This window comes from Triplophysa rosa, linkage group LG6 (assembly GCF_024868665.1).
Source record: "Triplophysa rosa linkage group LG6, Trosa_1v2, whole genome shotgun sequence".
NCBI classification, from domain to species: domain Eukaryota; kingdom Metazoa; phylum Chordata; class Actinopteri; order Cypriniformes; family Nemacheilidae; genus Triplophysa; species Triplophysa rosa.
In genome coordinates this window covers 16,400,667-16,419,564 of record NC_079895.1, presented here as the reverse complement: position 1 = coordinate 16,419,564, position 18,898 = coordinate 16,400,667, and the positions used below count along the sequence as shown (strand labels likewise).

At 38.4% G+C, this 18,898-nt stretch overlaps 1 protein-coding gene across 2 annotated transcripts; it reads right to left on the bottom strand.

The window, feature by feature from the left end:
* Positions 1-2,250: 2,250 nt before the first annotated feature.
* wars2 (tryptophanyl tRNA synthetase 2, mitochondrial) lies at positions 2,251-17,759 on the bottom strand. Of its 2 annotated transcripts, XR_008963193.1 has the most exons (7): positions 17,649-17,759; positions 7,723-7,980; positions 5,586-5,666; positions 4,878-4,960; positions 4,673-4,791; positions 2,726-3,575; positions 2,252-2,630 (listed from the first exon to the last, which is right to left on the bottom strand). XR_008963193.1 is itself a non-coding variant. In XM_057336957.1 (6 exons), the coding sequence occupies exons 1-6, from the start codon at positions 17,751-17,753 to the stop codon at positions 3,127-3,129; spliced, it is 1,095 nt and encodes a 364-aa protein (XP_057192940.1). In that variant the 5' UTR covers positions 17,754-17,759; the 3' UTR covers positions 2,251-3,126. The 2 variants fall into 2 exon arrangements, 1 of the variants encoding a protein (XP_057192940.1); XM_057336957.1 differs by having other exon boundaries at positions 2,251-3,575.
* Between the last annotated feature and the right edge of the window lie 1,139 nt (positions 17,760-18,898).

The window sequence follows — 18,898 nt, the reverse complement described above, 5'->3', positions numbered from 1 at the left end:
ATTTCCACCTGGTTGATGGTTCCAATTGGAAAGATGAAGAATGATCTTTTATCTTAGAGGTGTAATAAACTATAACAAAAACAATCAATGAATCACTGTAAACTGTTAAAATTAGTATAATAGAATAGCTAAATATACCTCTTATACGAATTTATAGCTATAAAATAATACAGTTTGATTAAACCAACAAAATACATATATATCCATTAATATTGTTGAGCGTATTAAAGCGAAACTTAATTGGCTAATTAAGTTAATAATATTAAAACGTTACTGCTCTAAAACTTCTGCGCGTATTGAATTGAGAAAATTGATGAATTATAAAGACTGTAGCACAACTGACAAACGGTGCATAAAATACTAAACATTTTAAACAGAATTAAAGGAGTAAAAGGACAGTTTACAAAATTAATAATTTCAATGTTTTTTTTCTACAAGAGATTACTGAAACACTTCGGCTACGGGTTTTATCACACCAAGCTTATACCTACTTCTCTCCATATTAAAACATTAAACCTGTTTGGTTTGATTTAGCCTATATTTTAACTGTAAGGTTTCAGTTAGCTGTGTATACGCATAAATTGTATTGATATTTGAATAACCAAAGCCTGCTTTGTTACAATAGGCTAAGTAAGCACAGCTGAACGCCTAATAAAAACGGCGAATGAATCAGTTAGCCACTACCTGAAATTGACAAACTGATACATTTATTTAATTTATCAAAAAAACAAAAAAAAACGAGCACATTATCACATTGCACCTCTATAATTACCTACTTTTTAATTGATTGCTTTCATCTCAATGAATTGCTTTTTTTATTATGAACATTAAAAGCAGTTGTTTCCGTACATAATTCTAAAATTATGTATTAATAATGGTGTTTAAAATGGATTTTCCACACTCAAGCAATATATGAGCCGATTCCACAGATTTAATCATGAGGTGTGTTGCAATTAAATAGATTTAAATGCATGTTGCGTTGTTTCGGATACCAATGACAGTAAGTCAAAAACAATACTATTTCGATATTATTTCGATAAACTGAACAACTTTCCAGACGATATAGCCGCCAACTATAAGAGTAATTGCTCTTTTGGTTCGACCTGTAAAACAGCATTTTCATAAACCGCGGACATCTTTATTAAAACGTCGGCTATTTTAATTTAATATCTTGGCTTTTTTTAATAAGAAATTTTCAATAATCATCATAAAGTTTTAAAGGGGAATCCCAAGGTTAAATTGTTTCGCATTTGAATCCACTGTATAGGCTATCTTTGTCTTTGACTGTTAACGCAGTTGGAGAAAAAAGGCTGACCCCTGCCTGCCCTCAACGAAATAAAGACATCGGCATATACATCACACGGGCCACTACAACCAACTTTCTTGCTTTATCTCGTTGTCAATGCTGTTTAATGATCATTCAAAACGCTCACTGTTTTAACATTTGTGACCCTGGACAACAAAACCAGTTATGGGTCAATTTTTCGAAATTGAGATTTTTACATAATCTGAAAGCTGAATATATAAACTTTCTATAGATGTATGGGTTGTTAGAATAGGACAATATCTGGCTGAGATACAACCGTTTAAAACTCTGGAATCTGAGAGCGCAAAAAAATCAAAATATTGAGAAAATTGCCTTTGAAATTGTTAATCAGGGGCACTGTGGCATACCATCCACTCACAAAAATAAAGTTTTTATATATTTAAGGTAGGAAATTTACAAAATATCTTCATGGAACATGATCTTTACTTAATATCCTAATGATTTTTGGCATAAAAGAAAAATCGATAATTTTGACCCACACAATGTATTTTTGTCTTTTACTAAAAATGTTCCCGTGCTACTTAAGACTGGTTTTGTGATCCAGGGTCACATTTTATCTCGCATATGGATGCTATACCAGCCTTACAACATTGGCGCAAACCTCCTTAGCCATAAATAGAGCATTTGAACAGGGCGAGAACGAATGACACTTCAAAGTAAATAGCACAACGTGAAATACGGCCACATAACTAGCGACTGTTCCTGGCCATTTCGTCAGACTACATTATAGACGACGAGAAAGCAGCCCTAAACAAACGAATCATTTTGTCGGACTGATCATTAACTTGCCCCGAACGCATAAACTCCCACCTAATCCTCCCATATATTCTTAAAAATGAATGTTTGTGCAGTACACGAAGATGGAAACTTTAATAACACAAAGAATCAGAAAACTTGGGTAAAGTTAATGTTTTCTTATTTAATGATTTATGACGACTTTATTTAGGATATGTTGGCAGGGTATAGGTCATTGCGAACCAGGAAATGTTATTTTTGTGTGAATTTAGGTACGAAAACCTATGAGTTAAAATATTTTCCAATTTAAAATTACAAGGATAACTCAGTATTCTTAAAATAACAGGCATATAGGGTAACAAATCATCTTGGGTTGTAAATGTGAATGGCAGCCCATATGTCTTACAAACTGAAAAAGTAACATGTTTCTGTCCACGTTTAAAAGGAGCAGCATTTGTTTATTAAACAAGAGTACTGACTCAGAAAAGGCCTCAATTGTGATATAAACATTTTATGAATAAATAGACATCAGACTTAATGCCTTTCCCTTCATGGTCTTCATCTGCTTCTATAAAAAAAATAAGTGCATAAAAATTACATTTATACAGTGGAATGCTGCATTTTTGTTTACGAATAAATCTTGTAAAATAATCAAATTCAAACTGTTTTCTTAAGCACAGCATGCTATCATTCCTCCCATGCGCCTGCAATGTCATCTAGCCCTGAGAAGCTTTGGCAAGAGTTTTCCACCACTCCTGGATCGGCAATTTTTCCTGCTCAGCATGTAATGCATGTGCGCTGAGACACATGTGAGAGTCAGAAGTATTCTACATGTGTATGTTATTCATATACCAATAAATAAAAAGACGTTTGTTTTATTATTTAATAAATAGAAAATATAAGACAAAAGCACTAAAACCACTTGGAAAATCAGTGGTGACAATAAAGCAATGTTACCACCAAACGTTTCGAATCCTTAAATGTTCTTTTCAGTCTCTTTTCCATAGCATATATTACATGCCTGCAATGCATTTCTTGAATATTCAACAACAATATTCATTGGCTTAACAGAATCCCACCCGTTTCCTGACCTCCATCATCACAGGAGCTGCAAGGCAGCGAGCTTTCTCCGCTCCTTCAGCCAGCAGACTCTCAAGATACCCCCTGTCGGCCCTAAGTCTCTGGATCTCTTGCCGAATGGGTTCCAGCTTCTGTACAACAGCCTCAGCGACCACATTCTTGTACTGTCCGGTGTCCAAACCGTCAGCCAGCCTGACCACCTCCTCCACGCTCTGTCCAGACACGGCCACGTGCACAGCGACTAAGTTTGATACACCCGGCCGACTCTCAGGCTCATAAGTCACTTTAGAATTGAAGTCTGTCACAGCCCTGCGAATCTTGAGGACAATGTCGTCAGGTGTATCAGTCAAAAAGACTGTAGCTAACCTTTGAGGGTCAGACTTTGACATCTTGGAGGATGGATCTCTGAGAGATTTCACCTTTCGAGTGGAACCTGAGAAGTACAAGAAATTAAAAGTTAAAATCTTTTATTGGCACCGCAGTGCATTAAACCAAGATTTTGTTAAAATGCTCCCTTTACAACATTACTTAAAGGGATAGTTCACACAAAATAAGAATTCTGTCATTTATTCACCCGTGTCATTAAAAACCTGTCTATGACTCTTCTGTGGAACACAAAAGAAGATATTTTGAGAAATGCATCCATACAATGGAAGTGAATGGGGGCCAATGTTGTTTGGTGACCAACATTTTTCAAATTATATTCCTTTGTGTTCTGCAGAAGAAGGAAAGTCATACAGGTTTGGATTGACACGAGGGTGAGTAAATGATGAAAGAAGCACACAACTAACATATAGCATCTATTCACACAAAATGTTCCAAATTAAAGCCTCTCAGGAAAGCAACAAATTTGTATAATTATTTTTTCTTGTGATATCACAACACAGATAACTTGTAATTGATTTCAGGGCAACAGATGTTGTTTTTCTTCTCCTTCAGCCTTGGTATATAGGATACAGAGACAGTTCAAAAAAGCAGTCAAAGATGTATACAGGGAGAAGGAAACTGATCCAGACCTCTCCACAACCTCTCGCCATACACACAGAAGCCTTTGTGATGTCACTATATGGAAACCCCCCCAAATCTATTATCACCCCATCACGCAGATATAGGAGGAAGAGACCGATCCTTTAATCAAAGTATCATCACACACATGACTGAATTCATACTGCGCTTCCATGAAGGTGATAATTGTAGTAAATGAAAGAGCGTAGCTCAAAAACGACCTTGTCTACGATGCTCCGACATGCCAGCCACGTGTGCGGAAGACTTGATTGTTTGAGGGTACGACGGCTGCGTCTGCATCTATATTTGTAACACACACCGCTCTACCGAAAAAGGAAAGAGGGGAGCTTGAGGAGACACTTGATACTGTAGCGCTGACTAGTTTTGTGTGTGTTTTGTGTGACACCACGCAATTTGTCTTAACTGTCCTGTTTTTCATTTTTCAGGGTCCATGCCCAGGTGAACCTTTATGAGGAAAACAGACTGATTAAAATGGGAAGTTAATGTCGTGAAGTGAAAACGTACTGAGCAGGGCACAAGGTTCGGGAAAAAACTCTTCGTACTGGTTGTTGAAGATGCGGGCCAGGTCCTGGGCGAGCTCCAAATGCTGGATCTGGTCCTCCCCTACTGGCACATGTGTGGATCTGCAGAACAATAACATCGCTCGCTCTTAAACAAAAACCTGGATCACAGTCAGAACTAAACAGATGAAGACCGTAGGCAGGCTTACTTGTAGAGGAGTATGTCTGCAGCTTGTAACACCGGGTAAGTGTAAAGTCCCACACTGCCCTCATTCTTCTGCTTGCTCTTCATCTGCGAGTCGAAGAAACAACAGAAACTACTGGAAGGATTGAGGGGAAAGTCTGAAATAAATCTTAAGCACCTTTCATTACTCTTGGCTGCGACGTTCTATATGTTTTTTATTACAATGGTGTCTAACATCAAGCGCTGTCTCCGTGTCCCAGTTCGGGCTGCGTTGAGGAGTTTTGCCACATTAACACACACGGGCAGCATCCAAAGGACTCTTTCCGCCACGTTTCACGTGCACTCAGCTGTTGAGTAAACAGCTAGGTGTTTTCCCTGCAGCGGTAGGAGGCTTCTGGCCCAGCGCTCTGTAAGCAGCAATAAAAGGGTTGTCCTCTCTGGGTGAATCACAGTCATTATCGAGCCCTGTCTCTGGCTGCCAGGTCCACCCACCCCCTCGACCGGTACAGGAAAAGCCTGTCGCCGTGCCACATTGAGAACAAACAGAGGAGGGAAGCCTGAATGTTCAAGCTGGCATCATACCATCTTCCAGAGGGCGCTGGTATATCGTGTTTCTTTTTATTTAGCACAGGCGAACAAAAGTTGTGTGTGAGCCGGTAAGCCAAGTTGGGACCTTTTTACGATTAAGCTGGTTTAATTACCAGCTATGCCACGAAACCAACCATGTTTTTACCTTCCATTGAGGCAGGTGTCTCAATCGAGGCATGCTAGTGAGGCAGCCCAGGATCCACGAGAGTTCGGCGTGTTGAGAGACCTGCACACGTAAAATGTGAGATAAAATTTTCATGAAGTAGCAAACCCAATCAAACAATAACGAAATGCATTAATAAATGAAGAAGTAGATTAAATATAAACCGGGAACCCCATAGTGCCCCCATGTGGCAGTGAGGAAAACAAGACCCTCCTGACCTCCCAACAGGTGCACAGTGGCACAGTATAAGCTTGTCTCACATCCATGATAAAGACTCATTTGAATCTACACATTACCCACAAAGCTCTAGAAATACGCATAGATCCAAAGAGCCCAAATCTTTCTATTTAATACAGTGACACAGCTGCCATCTCTCAGATTCACAGAAGGATTCTGAGGCGTCTGACGTCAACCCTGGGATTTTATGGCATTTTATGGCACGGGATGAGAGTGATATTTATTACAGCCAGATAATCTACACGAGAGGGCTAGACAGCGTATGTGAAGATGAAGGGGGATTGCAGAAAATCTGATATAGCTGGAGAATCAATAATGTTTTAACAGTGCTGTCTCATCTGACCTCAAGAAAGATTGATATGATCTACTGAGACAAAGAAAGGACAACCTAAAGGGATTCAGTTCAAGCAAACATGAAAATTCGGTCCTTATTTAATCCCCCTCAATTTCAAATCTGTATACATTTCTTTGTTCTGTTGATCACAGAGAAAGATATTTGGAAGAATGCTTGTAACCAAACAATTCTTGGCCATCATTAACCACCATTGTAGGAAAATTTGCTTTATACATTTCTTTGTTCTGTTGAACACAAAAGAATATAGTTTAAAGAATGTATTAAAGCAAAAACTGTTCTGGGGCACTTTTGACTATCATTGTAATTTTTCCTAAGAGATGGTAGTCAATGGTGGCCAAGAACTGTTTGGTTACACACATTCTTCCAAATATCTTTCGCTGTGTTCATCAGCACAAAGAAATAAATACAGATTTGGAACAACTCGAGGGTGAGTAAATAATGACAGAATTTTTTATTTTGGGTGAACTGTCCCTTTAAGCAATGTTATGCGCTAAATATAACTACTTTTCCTTAGACGTAATAAAAAAACTTTGTTTTACACAAAGTAAGTTCAATTATGCAAGTCTGTAAAACATTTCTGCTCATCTCTCTTTGTTTTGTGAATATTATTCCAGTAAAAGAGCTTCGAGTACAACACATTCCAAATACACAACGTGAAGCCCTAAACCTAAGATCCGATCGATTTTAGCTCGTCACCATTTTTTCAATGAAGCTGAGTGTTTTCCTTGGGCCACGGTATTATTTTCACATGTGGAAGAGTCTTGAGCTCGTATGGTCGATGGGAGGTCCTCAGTCCTGCCAAGATATGGGGCATGAAGTTAAAATGGAATAAAATCTGGGGAAGTGTGCGCACGTGTGTGTGTGTGTGTGTGTGTGTGTGTGTGTGTGTGTGTGTGTGTGTGTGTGTGTGTGCTTTCACAAACTCGCTGCAAAGGTCCAGCGAGCAAACAGTCGACTCCACAAATCCAACACACTTTCACTCTCTTGCACAACATACACAAACACACAGTTGAAAGCATATCAGGTGGCCGAGGGGAAGAAAACGTCCACACCTATTACAGTTACGCTTCAAAAGTTGCTCAGTTTGAGAGAAACGTAGCATAGGGTTAGCAAGTTGCTGCGTACAGTGAAAGCTATTCTTATCCTGTTCTCTATGCTTTATGTGGTCCTTTTGAAGTGAACTGTAAAAATGAATCTGTGTTTTCGCCATCCTGTGAATTTTTTCGCAGTAGAGATAGGAATCGGTTTGGTAAAATAAGCATTTAGGGTGAGCCTCAATTAAATAAATATTTGGCAACGGGATATGTGTTTTAGCTGACTGCCAATTGTTCTCAAAACTAAACTTGCAAAAAGGTGCCCGGGACATTTTTGTTTTGGCAGCAGGTTTGAAAAAGTCAACCTGCACAGTTTAAAAACATAATACTAGCAGCAGCTATGCTTTAATGCGCTAATATGTGGTGTTTACATGAAAGGGAACCTTCAGCGCACAGCGGAGGCCTATTAGGTTTATACCCAAGCGGGACTCACCTGAGACTGCTGGAAGAGAATGGAGCGAGTTGGGTCGATGCCACAAGCTAACAAACTGGCCACCATGTCCAGGATGTTCTCCCGGAGACACTGAGGGTCCTGAGGCTGGGTGATGGAATGAAGATCTACAATGCTGTACATGACTGAACTGTACTTTCCCTGCAGGGCCACCCAGCTCTCTAGAGCTCCAAGATAGTTCCCTAAGTGAGGAACACCTGTAGGCTGGATTCCAGAGAAGACCCGCTCATCATGGGTACTCTAGAGGAAATAAGAAAAAAGGTTGTTCGGAAATCTGATGAAAATTACAGTAAAGACACTGTAATATAACGAGAATGTGCGTAAAAGTGGACTAAAAGTGCAAAGGAAGTTAAATAAGGAGATGATTGGTGTGTGGGGGTTATCTTGGCTAAAGCTAGAAAGAGAGGGAGAAGGTGGACGCCTAACACAGTTTTATGAATGTTATCAAAGCGATAAATCCAAAGCACGTCTTACGTTAACAGAGCACCCTACTGGGTGAGAGAGTGCTAGAGCGGAACTGCCTTCCAGCCAATGAAAACACTCAACAGTTCGCAGCTAGCCAATAGGAGCTTTTAAGAGCCACATAATCGTGGGATAACATTCGCATTAGTGGTGCTCCTTACCAAAATAGCAATAGAGGAGAGCAGCACAAACATTGTAAACCCGTAATGTATATTAGAGATCGAGAGAAATACAACAATAGGCTTGTTTGAAAATGTATGGAATAAAAAGTTAGCCACCACTTCTTCCTATACAGCAAAAAAGAGAATTTCAGTGTGCAGAGGTAAGGTGAGATGAGGGTTACAAAGGGTCACAATACACGTACTTATTTGTTCTGATGTATTTTGCTTTCAATATATACGGTTTCAAAGCAATAACATAAACAAACATTACTGTACTTGCACGCTTTTGTGGCCCGAACTTAACTTCCGGTACGGATCAGCAAAGAATAGAGTCTCTGAAGATTATTTTTGATAACAAGCAAAAGAAATAACAAGCAAGTTACATTAGGTAGCAAGTTAAAAGTATGTCTAGCCAGTATTATTTTGGGTTACCAGTAGAACTGTTACTTGGCCAAACTAAAAAGTTACAAAACCTATTCAAAAAATGTTTTATTTTATAACATTAATAAACAATAAAATATTGATATAAAAGAATATTAATATAAATCGGTTTAAATATAAATTGTTTTATTATTAGTCATTAGCCAGACCGATAAAAAAACACAGACCGAAGTTAACTACGTATGCGTCCCATGAAACTGGATTATTTTTTGTCAGTGAAGTAATATAGACAAATTCAAAATTTGCAACATAAATTCTGTAAAAGATCAATTAAAAAAGGAATAGTTGGAATAGCAAAAATGCATTTGATTATAAACTTTAAGAAAAAAAATTCTATAACACAAGAACATTCAAAATTCAAAGTTTACGTTTGACACAACCTGCGAACACCTGCATCACATGCATGAGATGGTTGACTTTGGGGCCCATTCATATTATGACATCACTGGCTGATCTGAGGTCAGTTTGGCTTGAGGGAAGCCTACATCCAAGAGAATACAATCTGATCCAGAGTCATTGACTTGTCAGTCTATATAGAAAGAAACAGGCTTTTTATGCCATTACTGGGTGAGTAATTGCAGTGGCCCGGATGCACTGGGCCTCTCGGAGGTGTCAGAAGTGATTTGGGGCAGAATGGAGTCTGGTTCATGTGTGTTCTCACCTCGCGCTGTACCCCTCTTCCCCTCCGGCCGATCATTAACCATCTAGACATGGTAATGGTGTCATTTGAGACAATCGCCCATGAGCTAAAACAACACAAGTACAAACTACCGGAGGAATAATCAGCCTATCACACCTCCCATCTACTGACAAGGTTTATAGGGTTGGCTGGCTGATGTAACGATGAAAAATTAAAATAAAGATGTGAATGACATAGTACATATAAAAATCTTTATTCATTCTTTATAAGGTTTTCATTATTTCCTTATTACTGACCAATTTGAGGATATGGTGTCAGGTCAAAGGTGAGGGAAACATGCTCCTCCAGTCTCACCTGGTGTAACAAATACGATCCATTTTCATCAAGCTGACACATTCGCCAGACTCTTTCTTCAGCCATTCTTGATGACACATGACAGAAGTTACTTCTCTGTTCATATTTTACTCTGACAAACGAAACACTGCTGTGACAACACAGTAAAGTGGTGAAATAATTCTTCATCCGTCTAACATATGGACTATACATTAAGCTATGTGTGTGTATGTTACACCAGATGACAAGGTTACATAGAGTAGACCTACAATCCCTGGTGTTAAATTCAGAAACATTCCAGAAATATTTAGTTGTGTCCCATTTAGTGTCCCATTTTGTGTATTATCTGTAATATCGAGTTAGAAATATAGACTAGAAATATAGTTAAATAATTTGCTTAAAAATGCAATGAGCTATTACAGCACAATTCCTAACCGGTTTGTCACAATCTTATTTTCGGGGCAATCAATGGCTAAGAAAAAAGTGCTGCTGTCAAATCCATTAATCGCGATTAATCAATTCCAAAATAAATGTTTGTGTTTATATGTGTGTGATGTATATGTTTGTAAATATGCGCACACACATACATGGTTAACAAATATTTACATAACTATAAACTTATGTTTAATTATAATTTACATTATGTAAAAATATAAATATCTAAAGTGAAGTGAAGTGAAAGTGACCTATTAGTCAGATATGGTGACCCATACCTGAAATGTGACCTCTGCATTTAACCCATCCAGAGAGTAGTGAACACACCCATCAAGTGGTGAACACACGTACACCCGGAGCAGTGGGCAGCTATCACTGCAGCGCCCGGGGAGCAAGTAGGGGTCAGGTGCCTTGCTCAAGGGCACCTCAGTCGTTACCCGCCGGCCCTGGGAATCGAACCGGCAACCTTCTGGTCACGAGTCCGACTCTCTAACCATTAGGCCACGACTGCCCCACGACTGCCCCTATTAAACATATTTCTTAAATGTATACATGTATGTTTGTGTATTTATATATACATGCCACACACAAATATATATAAACACAAATAGGCATGGGTCGGTATGATATTTTGACGGTATGATAACCTTTACCAAAAGTGTCACGGTTTCACGGTATTGCAATTACAACACTAAATTGTGTTATTTTCAAATGTCTGCGTATACAAACAACAACTTTTCAACTGGACACAAATACATTTTATATTTAACCAACATTCATAGAACATATACAGTATGTCAGGTAAAAATAAAGCCTTAAAATTATAATACTCTTTCAAAATTGTTTATTTTTGTCATAGCCCATATATTAGGCCTAAACATCAAACATTGCATTACATGACTTAATTATGTATTTTTGTGTAAACACAGCTCATACCTTAGAAACGGTACCACAGAAAATTTTTGTGGTTTTGAAACGTTGACTCTTTCAAACCTTGGTATACCTTGAAACCGGTATTCGGCCCATGCATAAACACAAACATTTATTTTAGAATCAAGTATCGTGATTAATCGATTTGACTGCACTAAAAAGCCATATGTGACCCTGGACAACAAAACCAGTCTTATGGGTCAATTTTTCGAAATTGAGATTTTTACATAATCTGAAAGCTGAATAAATAAACTTTCTATAGATATATGAGTTGTTAGGATAGGACAATATCTGGCTGAGATACAACCGTTTAAAACTCTGGAATCTGAGTGCGTAAAAAAATCAAAATATTGAGAAAATCGCCTTTGAAGTTGTTAATCAGGGGCACTGTGGCAGACCACCCACTCACAAAAATAAAGTTTTTATATATTTAAGGTAGGAAATTTACAAAATATCTTCATGGAACATGATCTTCACTTAATATCCTAATGATTTTTGGCATAAAAGAAAAATCGATAATTTTGACCCACACAATGTATTTTTGTCTTTTACTAAAAATGTTCCCGTGCTACTTAAGACTGGTTTTGTGATCCAGGGTCACATATATAATTAAAAAATATTAAATATACAGATATCATATTAGTTAGCCTATATTTACATATATCTTTATTTGTATATTAGCCACTTTATTGTCTATACTGCAAGTGAAGAGTATGAGTGATGGAAAAACAGAGCTAAATATTCAGCTGCCTCCATTTCACAGAATTTCACTTAAAGGATTAGTTAATTTTCAAAATAAATCTCACCCCTATGTCATCCACGATGTTTATGAATTTGTTTCTTTAGTCGAATAGAAATTAAGGTTTTTGATGAAAACATTCCAGGATTTTTCTCCATATAGTGGAGTTCAATGGACTACAAATGGTTGAAGGTCAAAATTACAGTTTCAGTGCAGCTTCAAAGGGCTTTAAATGATACCGGACGATGAATAACGGTCTTATCTAGAAAAATGATCGGTCATTTTCTAAAAAAAAAAAAATGTATATGCTTTATACACAAATGCCCGCCCTGCTCTGTTCTGCGATGCGCATTCATGACTTCACGTAATATGTAATTACGTTGTGGAGAAGGAGGACCATATCTACAAATGTGGAGAAGGAGGACCATTCAAAGGTTGTTGAATGTTCAATGACACATATTCAAATGTCTTTGTGTCAGTTTATTGTTTAAAATGTGTGTGCGTATCCTGGATGTTGTAATATTAAAAAGGCGTGACCTTTTCAACGTAACTACGTATTACGTGAAGTCATAAACGCGCATAGCAGAACAGAGCAAGGCGAGCATTTGTGTTTATAAAGCATACATTTTTATTTTTTTTAGAATATGACAGATCGTTTTGCTAGATAAGACCCTTATTCATCGTCTGGTATTGTTTAAAGCCCTTTGAAGCTGCACTGAAACTGTAATTTTGACCTTCAACCGTTTGGAGTCCATTGAACTCCACTATATGGAGAAAAATCCTGGAATGTTTTCATCAAAATCCTTAATTTCTTTTCGACTAAAGAAACAAATACATAAACATCTTGGATGACATGGGGGTGAGTAAATATCATTAAAATTTATTTTGAAATTGATCTACTCCTTCAATTCTTCATTACAAACAAATTAGATTAGTTAAGAAAACTAACCTATATCTCGCAATAAAGCTTTCCATTTTAGACATGACTTTGTTATTATGTTCTGGGTGCAGAGACTCGGATTGGCAGGATGAGCTGACATGAATAACAGCCAATTCTTCAATTGCTATCCACACCACTTTTCTAATATTAATTTACAAGAGCCCTGATGTAATCCATGACCTCATATTAAATTAAGAGAGACTACATTGAAATTACTTTTTAATTTAATAATTAAAATCAATCATACCACAGGACTTAAAATGGCGGTGTGATCACAAAATGTGTTAGAAATAAAAATTTCATAAATAAGGTGACCAGTTGCAGGACCAAAACTTATAAGCCTTTCTTTATAAATTATATCTGTTTTTAGTTGAGGGACACATTATGCATCAACTACCCAATTTAAAAATGTTCTTGTTTTCATAGTGATTTTATAAAATTCTTTCATTTAGGCCTTGTGATGCTCACAGTAACCCAATCTCAAAATAAGATCTATAAAATGCTAAAAAAAAATCTCTAACAGACACGCACAAAGAAACGATTACAACCCCGAAGAGACATCCTGACCTTGACGAAACAGAGGGAGCCTAACTAGACTTCAGCGTTCCAGCAGAGACGGCCATCTTTGCATGCCAATTCCAACACGGCCTTTCAGCACCCTTTATGGTTCTGCAGGAAAGCATCAGCAGCTCAGTCAATGTGGAGACCCTCTCTACAGGAGGTGATATTAAAGAGGCCATTTCTGAACGGCACCTCTGACCCTCCCGTCCCAGTCCATTTGTCCCCCACCAAGCAGCTTCACACACACAGAATCTACTGTTACAGTGTCTATGAGCATCGCCCCACTCGCCCTATTAAAAGAGACATCACGCTGAACGGCAGAAACACAGGCCTTTATCCTGTCACTCGGCCTCTCACGCTCTCAGTTGGGTCACCAACAAAGCCCAGCTTTGCTTGAGCATTGGACAGAAAACCATTAAAATGCACCTTCTCCTGCTTTAACAGACTGATTCGGTGTGTGTTTTTGCTGCACTGAAACACACTCAGCTTGAAGCGAAGTGCGAACGACCAAAAATAAAACAGACGGGTGAAGGGAACGAGACCCGATTTGGGCGGAAAACACATTAGGGGAAGAGTGAGCGACAAAGCCAAAACGAAGCGAAAGAATGAGCAAGAGACAGCGTTAAAGAGAAGGTATTTCAGGGGGTGTACAGGAGGTGGCGAGGGGGCAGGAGACGGAGCGTTTGATTAAATCTGCGGTTGACGTTTCGGACAGGTGAGATTGATGAGGTTCCTCTACACTTCACACTGTGCGGAGAGCGCAGGGAGAAGAACAGAAACATGCAGTGTGGAGAGCCAGGGCTGGGGGCCCTCTCGCACCGTGGGGTCCCCGGCCTGATTAATGGGGCTGGAGTCCCTTCAAAAACAGTGCTCCCAGCAGAAAGGGCCGCACCGCGCTCCAAAAATAACCAGGACAGGACAGCCGCTCCACTACGGACCGGTGCTCAGAGCCAGAGCCCAAACCCAGAACCGTTTAGGAGCAATCACTTTAACCGCCCTACCATCTTCTCACTGCTGATCACATTACATATTAAAAAGACAAGTTGCGCTTAGTTTGACATGAAATATAATTATTTGCGAACTATACGGAAAAGGCCGTCGAAATCTCAAACCATAAACCAATGCCTGGCACGGAGAATGACAAACGTTTTGCATGGATTATATTACAATATTTGGACACTTTATATAAACTGTAGTCAGCAAATAAAGGACAAAGCCAATTCTGCAGTTTTTTCCTTTTTGGCCAGGAAAAAAGCAGAGGCGCTAGCCTACTAATGACAAATTAAACACATAAAAGTCACAACGAAGCAGAAATAACCTGCACGCACCTCATAAATTTATCAATGTGTAATTATGGTAACTCTCACAAACTCAAGCGCCAGGTTTTTTCCTCACTCGCGGCTTCTTTCTCACTTTAATTTCCTCCAACATAAGCACTGACTGTTGGTTTGAGCACAGCCCAAAGCTTGATACCAGATAGTGAGTGCAATTCAATTAACTAGTACGTCAGTTTTTCTGTACCCATACTTCTTCACGATAGAGCAAAGGTCCGGCAGAACTCAAGGAATTTAAATCCAAAACACGCCAAATTATCAAAAAACGAGAGCTCTGGAGGAATTATTCCGCCTATATTGCGTTCATCCTTCAGAATGATAAACTGAAATACACAGCGTAGTGTGAAATAAAGTGCTCGGCTGACATGTAAAAACAAATCGTGTAATTAATAAATGTAATCAGGCCAAGCTCATGTGCACCTCCTTTCCTGCAGTTTCCTCTCCAGAGAGACTCCGGGAGTCGGTTTAATGGTTTTAGCTGACATGAGAGTTTGAGCATTTCGACCTGAAGGAGAATTAAGAGCCATTTCCCTTTTGCGAAGCGCGAGGTTGAGATGACTGATATCAGCCATTAAGACCACAGGCGATTGAGGGCCGGATAGGGAACTTCATGTTTTATAACACAGCTTGGAGCAAAGGCCCACTGCAAAGTATGGAAGGCTAATCAGAGTTGCTACAGGATTTGATTGAAACAAAAGCTTAGAATTTACTTGAGTTTTATTATTTTTAAGTGCATAAAACACTTACACAACGGGGTCTTTCAGCAATTCCTTATAAGCACAACAACAGTTTTCAACGCTGAATAAAAGGCTAACATCTCATTTTCATTCGTGAGCTTGCTGACTTTGGAGGTAAGAAGCACCCAATCCCAGTATTGACTCAGAAAATAAAATTACATATAAACTGCTCATTTCACAGTTTTCCCACAATTAAATCGGCAAGATACGTTTTTGACACTTTTTATAAACCATGTTTATTTATATATATTTATATATAGATTAGGTTACATTTCACTCTCGCTTACACTTGGACAGAAAGATCTGTGCCGATCAGGTCATGTCATATCACGACTAAATGACTTTTAATAACCTTTTTTTGCCAAAGAGTACGCTCAGTGTTTTGACGCACATCACACCTCGGGGCATTGTGAACGTCCGCGTTAACACACACTCGCCAACATTTGGAGAAAATTAAAAGAAATGAAAACCAACACCTCATTTCAAATGTTGTTGCTGGTAATAAAGGACTGCTGGGATGGTTTTGACGTCTTTCTATAACCCACCACAACCACCCCCTCACTCACTCCCACAGTCGCGGCGCTCCAAACTTTAGCGTCCCAAGTGACACGCTGCCTGTAGTTAACAAAACAGAGACTGACTGCCAGCGGTGGATGCACATTCCTACACGGCAAGTGTGCAGAAGCCATCAAATAAACCCTGGTTGTCAATCAAGTCCATGTTGAAGGCTGAGCACACCGAAGCTCCCACATGCTCTGTAAAAGGCTTAAAAATAGGAATTCACAGTGTTTGGGTCCAGTTAGATTTACAAACACCATAGGAATTGCATTGTTAATTAACAGTCTCTTAAAGCGATAGTTCAGTTAAAAATGAATATCCGACCACTGTATAAACCTCATGCTGCTGCAAACTTACATAAGAATTATTGTTCCACTGAAGCAAAGCAAATAAATTAAACAGAAGCACAGTAAAAGCTACTAATCTCACGTTGTTGCAAACAGAATTTCTTTCTTCCATGCATGACCTACCTAGAATGTTAATCTCTGACGGTCACCATTACCCTTCACAGTATGTAATTTTTTTCCAATTTCTCCTTTATTGTGATTCACAATAAAAAGGAACTCATATAGCTTTGCAACATGGGGTGAATAAATGACAGAATTGTCATTTAAAAATAAACAAAAGGCTGTAACGCTTGTCTCAATTCCTGACATTTTAGTTTTTGTTTGGATTCTAATAGTGAGACATACAAATTTGTTAGGATTCTAACAGTGTCTAAGGAAACAAGCATTCCGACTATAAGTAATCAAACTTTGCAACTTTAAAATTTGAATATCAAAATATGAGTATCATATGTATTGTTTAAGACTGCTCTTCTAAACAGTAAACGTTTCCAAACTATTAAAGAATTTAAAAAAATCTCTCTACAAGCAATACAAACAAATCTTTAGAATAGCAGTTAAAGAGCAGAAAAACAAACATTATAGTACCTTAGGTAAAACAAGTACATACAATTATGTCAGTATGCAAGTAAGGAAAAGCCTAATAAAAGACATTAAGGTCACAACAAAGATGCAGTTGTGGGATATATCTGAATAAAACTCTTCACTTTCCAAACTATTTTTATTTGGAAAAATGTACCACAAGGAACAGACAGAATTTCATTATTTTCCACCAATCTTCTGAGACTTCATGCACCAATTAATCCATCAAAATAAGTGGCAAAGGTCTGTTCCTACAATCTCAACTGCACCTTCACAATGATATTATTTACCACATGCCTAAATGTAAATATTCAGCCAAAGAGCAGAGAACATAAATGCACGTTTTAAAGCATAAAGAAAGAAATATTTTATAATATAACACCAGAAACCAGAAACAATACTAATGCATAAAATCCTCTTCTGCTTACTTGCAACATTTTTTAATAATATTCTCTATAGAGCATAAAATCGAACTATTATAGACTATTAAACGTGGTAACTATGGAATCACGACTAACATGTTTCCGTGTCCACTGCCTTAACATTACATTAAATCTTAACAGGCGATAACTGCACAGACTGACTCTTTCTGCGATACTTTCTTTCAGTTTATTAGAAGGTAACAACTTAAGGGGAATCAACATGCATATTCCCTGTAAAGCTGTCAAATTGGGAAATAACAAAACAGGGGGTGAAAGAAGAGTTTCTTACCGTTGTTACCGTGCTTTGCTGGGCTTTAAACAGTCTTATTGGGCAATTATTCTTCGTAATATAGCGAAATACAGATTTAACGTTAAACCGAATGGAAAGCGCCATTTTGAATCCATTCATTCTCGTACGGTGCCCAATGAGGGACATGACATACAGCCAAAAAGTCGTTTCTAAAAAATATGCTCACAGAGACTTAAGTAAAACCTTTTTTGTCGTGAAGATCGTTCTAAAACGTTTTTTTTAAACGACAGTACAATGTTTGCTTGCTGCTGACAGTCGACCAACCTACAGTAGGCTATAATAATGAAAAGAAGCTTTGGTTTAAACATTTTTATACATTTATATTTGACTGTACTTGCACCACTGATCAGTTATGAGTTATACAAGTTACGTCTTACTTATACCAGCTGTTACTAGGATTTTTCATTCTTATTGTAAATAAGTTTCATTTCAGTAGCCTATCAGCTGCATCCATGTGGTTTAAAGAACTGCAACAAAATAGCATTTTGCATGCTTGTTGCTGTCCTTGGCAAATAGTTAAAGTCTGTGTAAAGAGCACTGCTTGCCAAGACAAGATTATGGGCATCATTTTGGCACGGTGAGAAATTACCTGTGACACCAGACAGATAACTCGGGTTTTAAGCCAGTATCACAGTCCAGCAGCTCTAGTACTTCTTGTGAATATCAACCCCTTTGGTTTGTCTAACAGATGTTTACAAAGAGGCACAAACAGTTATCTGTTTTTCAGAGTATAGACTTCTGAATCCCCCTCATCCACATCTGTTGCTAATTCATCTCACCTTTGCATCTGGTTGTATTCGCACACATATTCTAGATTCAGGAGCGTCTCCCGCGGCACTGTGCGCTGCAGCACATGATCAGTCCATGATAAAGCAGTGTGTCTATGCTGAAACCTATGCTTCTCTGTCTGTGTGTTGCGCGTTTGTGCCTTTGGCATCTAGTTCTTGACCACCCAGTCGCACTGCCTCTTGCACTTCTATGGAGAGGAATTTCCTATGAGCTGATGATATTTCTCTCTATTTCTTGAGAAAAGGTGGTTTTACTCTAACATCTCATTATAGCCCCCACTCCATTTCTTCGTTTAAATGTGCTGCTGCAGTCAAAAGAAAAAGAAAAAGATTGTGGTGCTTGGAAGAGGCACCTTATGCTTTGGGTTGCCATTTTGTGTGGGTAAGAGTGTGAAAAGACAGAGAGAATGAGAAAGAGAAGAGAAATGAGGGGTTGGGTAT